Source organism: Aristolochia californica, unplaced genomic scaffold (genome assembly GCF_029961685.1).
Source record: "Aristolochia californica isolate CCGP_79_NKW_82.1479 unplaced genomic scaffold, dmAriCali1.0.hap1 SCAF_1, whole genome shotgun sequence".
Lineage (NCBI taxonomy): Eukaryota > Viridiplantae > Streptophyta > Magnoliopsida > Piperales > Aristolochiaceae > Aristolochia > Aristolochia californica.
Window position 1 is genome coordinate 40882135 of NW_027181770.1, and position 12979 is coordinate 40895113.

Sequence of the window (12979 nt, forward strand, 5' to 3'; positions counted from 1 at the left end):
AGAAGTTGTAAAAGAGAAAAGGTGGACACAAGCCATTAATGAAGAAATTCGAGCCATTGAAAAGAATGACACTTGGAAACTTGTTTCTCTTCCAAGTGGTCATTAGGCTATTGGAGTTAAATGGGTATTCAAAGCTAAGAAGAATTCCAAGGGGAAGGTAGATAGATACAAAGTGAGGTTAGTTGCTAAGGGGTACAAGCAAAAACAAGGCATTGATTATAAAGAAGTATTTGCTCCTTTTGCTCGTCTAGAGACGATCTGATTGTTAATTTCTCTTGCAGCTCAAAATCATTGGAAGATTCATCAAGCAAGCGTAGGTCTACATTGAACAACCATTAGGATATGTTGTTAAAAGCCATCTTAGACCCAAATTTATTCAAAAGTTTTGTGGGAAGTTTGAGGTACTTGACTTATATCAGGCCTGATATTTTTTTTTAGTAAGAATTGTGAGTCGATTCATGGAAAATCCCTCTAAATCTCACATGAAAGCAGCTAGAAGGATTCTTCGTTATCTCAAAGGTACCTTTGACTATGGAATGTTCTATTCATCTTCAAATGAATTCAATTTGAGAGTGTATTGTGATAGTGAATATGTTGGAGATATTGATGATAGAAAAAACACTACTGGGTTTGTATTCTTTTTGGGAAATAGTGCAATTTTTTTGTGTTCCAAGAAGCAACCCATAGTCATTCTCTCAACATGTGAATTTGAGTATATTGCTGCAACTTCTTTTGCCAAAGGGATGGAATATGTGAAATCACTTGATCAAGCTACTGACATTTTAACAAAGTCTCTCAAATATGAAAGTTTTCAGAAGGTGAGAATGTTGATCGGTGTTGCAAAGATATCAAGTTTAAGAGGTGGTGTTGGATACTAAACTTGACTGGAATCAAACAAATATTTGAAAGGTCTATTCTCATTTAAATGGTGCAAATAATATTTCATTGGAAAGCTATACCTGTCTAGGTTCCAATGTATTAGACCATTCATGAATTGATATTTTCTAGAAGAAGTTATTATCAATTTACTATAGGTTGTTCAACAAAATCGAAAATAAGATGCATCAATTGATTAATGTCTTTTGATGTGATAAGATGCATCCATTGACTAGCGTCTTTTAATGTGATAAGATACATCCATTGACTAGTGTCTTTTAATGTGATAAGATGCATCCATTGACTAGTGTCTTTTGATGTGATAAGATACATCTATTGATTAGTGACTTTTGGAGTGATAAAATATATCTATTGATTAGAATCTTTTGAGTAGTATAAATACCCATATACTCAAACTTTGTAAAAAAAAAAAATAAGCAATTATATTAAAGAAATTCCTTTTCTTTTGTCTCTCCTTTGTTTTTTCTTCTTCCTTTATCTTTCTTTGAGTTGCTTGCCCGCCATTGCTTCCAACATAGAGACCATATTTCATTTTCTATCATTTGAGTAACGAGGTGATTCTCCTTGTGAATCACTTTCCCCACACACTTACCCTTCTTGAGTGACTTTTTCTAGGAAAATTCCCTTTCCTAGAAGTAGATCAGGGGACCGTGAATGAAAGGCTTCCCCTTTATTTTCCACCAGGAAGTGTGAATGGCCAAAGGGATCACCTGTCCTGTCGACGCTTTGCAGTAGGCCCGATCCCTAACCTCTTTCTTGTAGTCCATTTTAGAGAGGGAGATACTTCCTTGGAGACTTCAGATCAAATATAACTCAAGCTTGTGGGAGATTAATTTCAGACAACATGCAAACGAAGAAATTTGTAGCTCAAAAACTTGCCAAAGCCGATAACAATTTAGAAGACAGGACCAAGTAGGAGAGAGAAAGTTAACATTAACCAGCCATAATTTGTTATTTACTTCAAACATAATCACCAATGCAGCACAAAGGTGGTTCGTTTTAAAATTACAGCATATTGCCAGACCCTTTTTTTTAGCGGCGATGTGCTCCAGAAGCAGGCAGCCCTTGTGGAGGTGCTTGAGGTCCCAGAAGAGGCAAATCGCCGCAGGGACCTGGAGTAGGAGGATGTGGCGGCACAACCGGGTCTGGAGGAGAAGGTGGGATACATCTTTTTCTTCTTCTTTCTTCTTTAGGAGAATATCAGGCCTTCGTAATGTATAAAGGATCAGTTGGATAGGAAGCCAACAGTACCGATGAGAAGCTGCAAAGACGACTCGCAGTCCACCTAGTATTCATGGCGTGATCTCTCGCCACCTAATTCTTGTTCACGAAAATCAGTTCCGTAAGCCTTCGACATCCGGGTACTAGATGTGAACGAACAAGACTAGGAGAAATAACAGAGAGAGATAGTGGGGATCAGAAAAAAGTAACCAAGACCGGACTAGCTCAGGTCTTTTCTGCCTTGTATGTTAATGGATTTAATCAGAAAGCCTGGGATCCTGATTATTTTTCTATCCGCTCTTCTTCCTCATCCTGTTATGATTATAGTTATCTTGACCAAGTGCATTCAAATGAAATAGCCACGCAGTACTGCCTCTGCCATTGGAATTACTTTCGAAAAGGAATACAGAGGAAATAGCAGAGACAAGGAGAAATAGCAAAGAAACAACCAAGAGATACACGGGATCAGAAAAAACGGAACCAAGACCGGACTGGCTGAGGTCTTTTCTATCCGGTTCTTTCTCATCCTATTTGGATTATATTTATTTTGACCAAGTGCATTCAAATGATATAGCCATGCAGTACTCCGTCAGCCATTGGCATTACCTTCAAAAAGGGAGGCGCACGGGGAATCGAGAAAATCTCATTAGGGTAAAGAAGGAGAGAGAGGGACAGAGAATCAACGCCAATAATTCAAAGATAATGAAGATAACAAATTCGGAGGAAAGAAAAAGGAATGCCAATTGAAGAAGAACAGACCACGGGGAATACCTCTCGGTATCTTTTACTTGAAAATCTTCCCAGAAATTATCGGCTGTTCAGACTTACCGGGCGGTCGGATGCCTGTCTTCTTGATCTATGTAGTAAAACAAAATAAGAAAAATACAAAGATTCCTCTGAAATATTAGTTTCAAGATTCCTCTAAAACCAAAGATTCATGGGGGCGTATCAAGCACATGGAGCACATGAAGTGTGAATTTTTTCAAGCAGTAGTTCACTAGATGAAACAAATTCCCTGATCTTGTGAAATCTCACATCTATGTGTTTGGTCCTCGCATGATACATCTGGTTCTTTGTCAAATAAATGACACTCTGACTGTCACAGTGCAACTGAACTCCACCTTGCTGGACACCCAACTCCTTGACCAACCCTGTAAGCCACAAAACCTCCTTGGCAGCCTCAGGTACTGTCATATATGACTCAGTAGTAGATAGTGCAACTATAGACTGTACCATGAAGTTCCAACAAATAGGCCCTCCCACAAGAGTAAATACATAACCTGTGGTAGACCTCCTGTCATCCAAGTCGCCTACATAGTTTGCATCCACATATCCCATAACTAAAGGAACGCTCTGTTGTCTGCTAAACATGATGCCATAGTCTCTAGTACCCCTCAAGTATCTGAAAATCCACTTGACTGCATCCCAATGCTATTGTCCTGGATTTGAAAGAAACTTGCTAACCACGCTGACAACTTGTGCCAAATCTAGTCTTGTATAAACCATAGCATACATTAAACACCCCATTGCACTGGCATATGGGACCTTTGACATGTCATGAACTTCATCATCTATCTTCGGGCACTAAGCGGTAAATAATCTGAAATGATTCACCAAAGGTGTACTTACTGGTTTTGTGTTAGCCATGATGAACCTGTACGACACTTTCTTAACATAACTACGTTGAGATAGCCATAATCTCAAGGAAGCTCTGTCTCTGCGAATCTCCGTCCCAATAATCTTCTTGGCCGCACCCAAATCCTTCATGTCAAATTCTCTGTTCAACAAAGTCTTCAACTTGTTTACTTCACTCATACTCTGTGCTGTAATGAACATATCATCCACATAAAGTACCAGAAAAATAAAAGAATCATCATCACGACCTTTCACATAAACACAACAATTATACTCACGCCTTTTGTATCCAATCAGGATCATGTAAGAGTTTAATCATTTGTACCACTGCCTCAGACACTGCTTCATCCCATAAAGTGATTTCTTTAAATTACAGACCAAATGCTCCTGTCCAGGGTGACTAAACTCTTCTTGTTGCACCATGTAAATTTGTTCCTCCAAGTCACCATGAAGGAAATCTGTCTTTACATCCATCTGCTCCAACTACATGTCTAAATGTGCTACTAATGTCAACATTGCCCTGATGGAGGGGGGTCTGACCACAGGGGAGAAGGCCTCATCATAGTCAACCTTTTCCTCTGTGAGTAACCCTTTGTTACTAGACGAGCCTTGAAACCAACCCCCCGCCCCCTTTTTTTTTTTATACTGCTTCTTTCTTTTTATACACCCATTTGCTCCCTATCTCTCTCTTCTCCTCAGTAAGCTCCACCAACTCCCATATTTGGTGTTTTTATGCAGAGACTCCATCTCCTCCACCATAGTAACCCTTGGCTTTGTACTGCCTCCTGAAAAGTAGTAGGATCCCCTCTACTAGTAACAAGTGCATAAGAAACCAAATCTTCAAAACCGTACGTGGTAGGTAGCTTGATAGTGCGTTTGGGTCCGTTTGTGGCTATACGGTGATGCTGCTAATCACCTGAGCTAGAACACTCTACATGCTGAGCATCCTCTTCTCTACCATGGTTCTCTAGCTCCACCTGCACCACATGATCATTGGTTTGGCAATTTTTTGGCACTTGTTTCTCTTCTTCCTGAGTATGTTGCAACGTGGTTTTTTAATCAAAACCCACATCTCTACTGATCACCATCTTGTTTGCCTTCGGATCCCAGAGTTTGAAGTCTTTCACCCCTTTTTGATAGCCCAGAAGATACACTATCTAGACTTCACATCAAGCTTCAACCTCTCCTCACTAAAAACATGTACATAGGCTGGACAGCCAAACACTCTCAAGCTAGAGTAGTCTACCTCACTGCCTGTCCACACCTTCTATGATACTTTCCCATCTAGTATTGATCTAGGTGATCTATTAATTAAGAAAGATGCCATATTCACTGCTTCTGCACAGAAGTTCTTTGCAAGCCTTGCATTCAACCTAAAACATCGAGTTTTTTCAGCTATAGTTCTATTCATCCTTTCCACCATACCATTTTGTTGTGGTGTCTTGCATACTGTGAAGTGTCTCTTAATCCCATGCTGCTCACACACTCTTTGAACTTTGAGTCTGACTTAAGGCATTTAATCTTCTTCCCTGTCTGGTTTTCTACATCAGCTTTCCATAACTTGAACTTGGCAAACGTTTCTGATTTGTGCTGCATTAAGTACACCCAAACCTTTCGTGAGTAGTCATCAATAAAGGTCACAAAATACATATGTCCTCCTCGTGATGCTACTCTTACTGGCCCCAAACATCTGAGTGAACATAGTCAAGAATCCCCTCCGTCTTGTGTGTGGCTGCCTTGAACTGCACCTTATTCTCTTTCCCAAGAACACAAAACTTGCAGAAATCAAATTTGAATGTTTTGACACCCTTCAATAGATTTCTCTTATGAAGCTCCATCATCCCACTCACTCCCATATGACCTAATCGCATATGCCAGAAGACTGTAGAGTCTGACTCAGACTCTACAACTGCAACTCCACCTACAATTGTGGTACCTTGTAGTGTATAGATATATCCAAATATTTTCTACCCCTTCATCACTATTAAGACACCTTTACTCACTTTCATTATTCTACTTGCAAACTTGTAACTATATCCATTACAATCTAAAGTGCCCAATGAAATCAGATTCTTTCTTAAATCCGGTATATGTCTAACATCACACAACGTTCTAACCACACCATCAAATATTTTAATTTGTATACTCCCTATTCCAACAACTTTACATGAAGCATCATTACCCATCAGAACAGAACTAGAGTTTACTAACCTGTAGGTGTGAAACCAATCTTTATTTGGTGTCATGTGATAAGAGCATGTTGGATCAAAAATCCAAGAATCTCTTAGATGATCTAAACTGGATGAAACATAAAGCATATCCCCGTCACTACTCTTTGAGTCTTCTTCTTCCACTACATTCATAGACTTCGATGGACCCTCTTTGTTCAATGAATTCCCTTTCTTTTTCTCTAGACAATCCCATTTTATGTGCCTATTTTTTCTCGCACTTAAAACACGTGATGTCCTTTCTCTTCCTAGATTTAGACCAAGATTTGTTGTTACTCAATCCACTCCAAGACTTGTTTCTTCTACATTCCTGGTTACACTTCACCACAAGTCCTTCACCTTGTGAAGTCTCATCACTGGCTTTCTTCCTTTGATAGAAGCCTAATAGAGCACTTGTGATATCCTCCAATTCAAGAGTTTCTTTTCCCCACATCATAGTCGTAACCAAAATTTCTTACGTAGGAGAATTCGGTAGGGAATTCAGCAACATTAACGTCATGTCTCCGTCTTCAAACTTGACATCAATCCGCCTCAAATCACCGATGAGCTGATTGAAAACGTTGATATGCTGGCTCAGATCCGAACCCTCTGACATCTTAAGACCATATAGTTTTTGTTTAAGATAGATCTTGTTCGTCAATGACTTGGACATATATCAACTTTTCAGTTTCAACCAAACTTTCGCTCGTGATTCCTCATCGATGACGTGATGTATCACGTCATTAGCCAGACAAAGCCTAATAGTCACCACAGCCTTCGCTTCCATTTCTTTCCAATCCATGTCATTCATTCATGCCGGTTGTTTTTCGTATAACGCCTTCAACATGCCCTGCTGCACTAACATGTCCTTCACCCTCCTCTGCCATAATCCAAATATCCCAGTTCCGTCGAATTTTGTCATGTCAAATTTTGCAGAAGAAACCCCAGTCATCATATTTTAACTTGGGATTCCATGCGAAGGCCCGGATTTCTAGCACGGCATGTGCATAGAGAAGCATCGACGTCTTATCAAATTGAATTTCTCGATGACACGAATACAACGCCTCCAAAATCACTTTACTCGGATGTCAAGCTGTCACGGGCCACAGAACCAGACCCGCATTAAGTGAAATGACCCAGACCGGGTTGAACCTGGTTAAGAGAAACGACCCGTCGTCTTCTTCCCCCGCGACGGTTTTTTTTTCTGCGATTTCTCACAGCGACGGGAGAAATCACGACCTCGATGGCGTCGTCTTCGGTGACACGTCGCCGGCAGAGAACAGCTCTTAGACGGCGAGGTTCGGCTTTTCCAGGTTTCAAAAGAGGGATTTCCTCTTCCAATGAAACCTCATAGCGGCGGATTTGCCGGAACTCTGCGACAGAGACAACACTGCGACCAGGAAAAGGGGGTGTTGTGATGGAGCGGCTCTGCTACGTGCTAAACCTTCAGTGCGGAAGTGACTGAAACCTTCGGTGCGTAAACAGTGTGCTTCACGGAGGTGCCACTACGACGGATACCCCTTCTGTGCGGAAAGCACAATAGCGTCAGTGTGCCTATGTTACGCAAATCGGAAAGAAATGTTTGAGTTGGAGCAGAAGAAGGAACAGAGCTCCGGTCTCGTTAGAAATTTCCCAGTCTTTTGTTTCCAGAAAATTTCTTTTTTTTTCTTCCACCGTTCTGATGCATCGTCACCGAACTGGAAATCTCCCTGAAGTTCCAATACCAATTGTTGTGAAACGTGAGACTATTACGAACTATACAGCAATTCAACGATGAAATTCTACAAAAATGAAGAACACACAAGGTTTAACGTGGTTCAGCGGTGTGCGTATTTATACTAAACGCTAGATATATTTGTGTAGAAAGACACAAATACCCCCATGCAAAAATACCCCCCAACCTCATGTATGAGCCATATACTCAACATCAAGAAAATCTGAGAGGGTAAAGAAATACGGACCAAGAAACAGCGATGATAATTGCAAAGGCTCTCCCTGCGACGGAAACATAAAAGGAAAGAAGATTATGAAACTCTCCATAACAAAGAAAAGGGAATGGTAACAGAAGAAGGAGAAACGAGAAGAAATAAAGAAAGAAACAATTACAATTTGTTTTAGAGCAACCTCTACAACGAAATTATCGGCCATTTAGACTCTGCGCTATCTCCGCTGGACTACAATCTTCCCGCCGCAGCTTTCCTCTTCTTGATCTTCGTCATCCCTGTTAGAAAAACCGTAATCTTAAATCCATAATCTATAATTTATATCGTGTCAGAATATTAGGATTCTGGATAAATACCTGGATCCATTCCAAATGATCACCTGTTGTGGAATTTTGTAGCAATCAACGAAGGAATTCTTGGTTTTGTGATCTTCCTCAACTAAATCTCCTTATTTCCTCAATGGGAGCTTCGTTTCTCTTCCGGATGGGGAGAAGGGAAACTGTATGTGATTTTGTATATTGGGGACCATAACCATAATGTGTCTCCTAATATAGGGTTCCCATAATTCCCTATGGTATCTACTCAATTGGCCCATATCCTTGGTTCATACTCCTTAACGGGCTTCTCAAAATAAGACCACTTATTTTCAGCCCATTCCATTAAATAGAAAATATAATTGAATAATAAATATGTTGCCCAAATTAGAATAGAAAACGTGAATTTCCTAACAATCTCCCACTTGGGTTACATATTATTCCGGAAACAATTATATCACAAATTCTTTAGGCGCACATTTGTATACTATTAATAATGGAACAATCTTATATATTAATAATGGAACCACCGTGACTTTCATCACATTACAGTCGTGACTAAACCACGATGATCACCATACTAATACACAATGAGATAGATCAAATATGGATTAGTAGCATGGAAACTACATGCAATGTAAATAAATAGAACAATAAGCAATCAATTTTATTACGTAAAAAATCGAATAACTCAATGTCTAAAGCAAACATATAGTACAAAAAATGACTCCCACTAAACCAAGGTATCCTCATAAATAACGCCCATATGAGCAGTGTGCTCATGAAAGACCTTAGGCGTTAAACCCTTGGTTAATGGGTCTGCTAGCATAGAGTTTGTCCCTATATGTTTTATAGAAATCTGCTTATTTTGAACTCTTTCCTTAACAACTAGAAACTTGATGTCGATAAACTTTGACTTCGTTGAACTCTTGTTGTTGTTGGAATAAAGTACCGCCGAGTTATTGTTGCAGTAAATCTTTAATGGCATGTCAATGCTATCTACCACTCGCACCCCAGTGACAAAGTTTCACAACCATATTTCGTGGTTGGCCGCCTCAAAACAAGCAATAAACTCCGCAGTCATGGTTGAAGAAGCTATGAGAGTTTGCTTAGCAGACTTCCATGAGATATCTCCTTCTCCCAACATAAAGATGTAGCCTGATGTGGAGAGTCTGCTATCTTGGCATCCGGCAAAGTCGGAGCCAGAGAACCCAATGATCTCTAAATTGTCTGATCTCCGATAAGTGAGCATGTAGTCTTTTGTTCTCCTCAAATAACACATCATGCATTTGGCTGCCTTCCAATGTTGCATACCCGGATTACTAAAATACCTGCCCAGAATTCCTACTATAAATGCTATGTCAGGACGAGTACAAACTTGAGCGTACATTAAACTCCCTGCTACTGATCCATAGGGAATTTTCTGCATCTCTTTTTCTTTCAAGATCATTATTAAGGCACTGTTTGAGACTAAACTTGTCTCCTTTAGCGACGGGTGTGTCTCCTAGTTTACTATCTTTCATACCGAATCTGATCAAAACCTTATCGATATAGCTCTTTTGTGACAACCTAAGGATACCTAGATAACGATAAATAAGTATCTATATACCTAATACAAAAGATGCATCACCAAGATCTTTCATCTCGAATTTCTTCGTAAAAAATTTCTTGGTTTCGTGTAGTAAGCCTATATCACTACTAGCGAGCAAAATATCATCGGCATATAATGTCAGGAAAATGTATTTACTCTACTGAACTTATGATATACACAGTCATCAACAACATTCGCCTCAAAACCGTACGAGGTGATGACTTGATGGAACTTGTGATACCATTGAAGGGAAGCCTGTTTGAGACCATAAATGTATTTCTTCAATTTACAGACCATAGACTTTGGATCACCAGATACAAAGTTTTCTAGTTGTACCATATAAATCGTCTCATCAATGTCTCCATTGAGAAACGTAGTTTTGACATCCATCTGATGTAGCTCTAGATCTAAATGAGCCACTAGTGTCATTATTGTTCTAAAAGAGTCTTTCAAAGACCCCGGAGAGAAAATCTCTTTATAGTCTATGCCTACCCTTTGAGTAAAGCCTTTAGCGACTAGATGGGCCTTATATCTCTCGACATTGCCCTTTGAATCCCTCTTGATTTTAAATATCCATTTACAACTAATGGGTTTCGTACCTTTAGGCAACTCGATGAGATCTCAAACGTCATTGTCATTCATAGACTTCATCTCATCCTTCATGGCATCAATCCACTTTTGAGAGTTATAATTGCGCAAGGCTTGACAAAAGTTAATCGGGTCATCTTCTGTCAATCCAACGCCATCCTCATGTTCTTGGAGAAATATGATATAATTATCTGGAATTGCATTTCTCCTCTCCCTAGTGGATCTCCTTAATGGCACTTCTTGAGGTTGTTGAGTTTTTTCTAAAGATGGTGCAAGAGGAAGAATCCCATTGTTGTCTTGATCTGGAACAATGTTAGGAATAGGAGCATAAACATTGTCCTCTAGTGTCTGAATTGTGTCTTGAATAGCAATAGGTATGGAGACCTGATCACTGTCAATAACAGATTCTTCTTCAAAGACAACATTCTTTATGTTTTCTTCCCCACCAAACTCAATATCCTCAAGGAATCTTGCATTTCCCGTTTCAAAGAAGGATCTTGATGTGGGATTGTAAAACTTATAGTCCCGAGAGCGTTCAGTGTAACCAACAAAATAACAACTAACCGTCCTTGAGTCCAGTTTTCTTTCATGTGGCCTATAAGGTTGTGCCTCAGCTGGACAACCCCAAATGTTCAAGTGTCTAATGCCAGACTTCTTAGATGTCCAAAGCTCATAGGGGGTTTTGACAACTACAACTGGTTTACTCGGTACCCTGTTAAGGATGTACATTGCGGTCTGTAAAGCTTCTCCCCAAAGTGACTTTGGTAAGGAGGAATGACTGATCATACTCATTATCATATCCTTAAGAGTTCAATTTTGTCACTTTGCAACAACACCTTTCATGCTGAGTTTGTCCAACATGCTGTATTGCGAAACAACTCCATACTCTTTGAGGAAAATCGTGAAGGGTCCTAGACTTTGTTCTTCTGATCCATCATACCTTCCGTAGTATTCACCACCACAGTTGGATTTGACAACCTTTATTCTTATCCTAAGAATAACCTTCCGCAGCATCCTTACTTCTTGTTGGAAGATGGCTCAAGCCCACGAACTCAAGACAAGAAGCCCATACGTCAAAGGAGTGGCATATGTGTAAAATATGGTACTTTCCATAAAGATGGCATAGAAGTGTAAATATGTGTTCCTTTTATGTCTTTTGTTTTATCAAGTTGTAGCCCTAAGGGTATTGTATAACTATAAATAAAGGCATTGGCTAAGAGGTAGGGCATTGAAGCACTCTCCTCTCTTTCCACAAATTCGTCCAGCCCTCATTTTTCTTTTTGACGCAACCCTCTTCTCCCTTAATCCAAACTCTCTTCTTCCACGTTCTTCTTCTTCTCTTCTCCTTCTCTCTTCTCCTTCTCTCTTCTTCTTCTTCTTTTTTCTTGTTGATCTAAAGTTCCTTTCGTGAGATCCTAAATTCTACATGGTATCAGAGCAAGGAGTTTAGGATCTCTTCATGGAGTTATTATGAAATCTGTTCAAGAAGTTGTAAAAAGAGTTCAGTCATAAAGAGATAAGTTCATCATCTTCTTATTTACGTTTTTTTTTGTTTCCTTTTCTTATTTACATACTCCTTTTTACTGTTTTTCTTTACTTCTTGAATTTTGAGTCACATCAAGTCAAGATAAATCTTTATATGTTGTAAAGATTTATTTCTATGACGAAATTGATGTTATAATCTTGACTCCTTGTAAATCAATTACAAAAGTGATCAAGATCATTTGTTGTTTGCATCTTATTAAGATTGATGGGTGAAATTCAATTACCTTTATGTAATTTGGATCCATCTCATTTGAGGTAGAACTCCAGCACATGTTGCTGTATCTTCTCCTACTGTAGGTTGCTCATGTGTTTGTGTTGTGTTGTTGGATGCCCAGTACATGTTTGATGAAATGCCAACAGCCATTTACCCTTTGTAGTTCCCTTTTTTTTTAACTTCAACAATTGAATTTTTTCTTACGTTGAAGTCTCCCATGAGCTGAAGATAAATCTCTTCCAAGTGTCTTGGTTTGTCGTTAAATCTTCTCTAAATTTTTGTCTATTGCCCGTTTGTGTTGGAGTTTGGATTAAGGCCTAATCGGTTGCATCTATTTTCTTCTCTTTGTTCTTATGAATACAAGAGAAGTTGAGTGATGGCTGGATGTTATTATCACTTTCTAAAGGCACAAATTTGTTGATAATTTGGTGCTTACCCTTGTGAAAGAAATTGGTTTTTGTTCTCTTTTGTTGGTGATTGATTTGGTCTACGGGTTCTTCAAATTACATAGAGTAATTGTTCTTTTAAGAAGGCCTTTTCCCTTGACCTCCATATTTTACTTGCCTCATCATGGAGATTGGATACAATAGTAATAAGAGTGATATACTCCGTATTACTACAATTCCACTTAGAGGTCTCTCCAATTACATGAGCTGGTCACAATCAGTTCGGAAGGTTCTTATTACTCGTGACCTCTTGAGCCACGTTGTTAACTTTCCTCCTCCGATTGATGATGAAGATGCGTCCTACCACAAGTGGGTTAAGGATGATAATATGGTGATAAGTTGGCTCATTAATAGATTGGAAGAGCAGGTGGCCAACAA

General features: G+C 39.3%; 1 protein-coding gene across 1 annotated transcript; it reads left to right on the forward strand.

The window, feature by feature from the left end:
- The first annotated feature begins 458 nt into the window (after positions 1-458).
- On the forward strand, positions 459-993 carry LOC137947708 (uncharacterized mitochondrial protein AtMg00810-like). Its single transcript, XM_068793484.1, has 2 exons — positions 459-861; positions 968-993. The coding sequence occupies exons 1-2, from the start codon at positions 459-461 to the stop codon at positions 991-993; spliced, it is 429 nt and encodes a 142-aa protein (XP_068649585.1).
- The last annotated feature ends 11986 nt before the right edge of the window (positions 994-12979 follow it).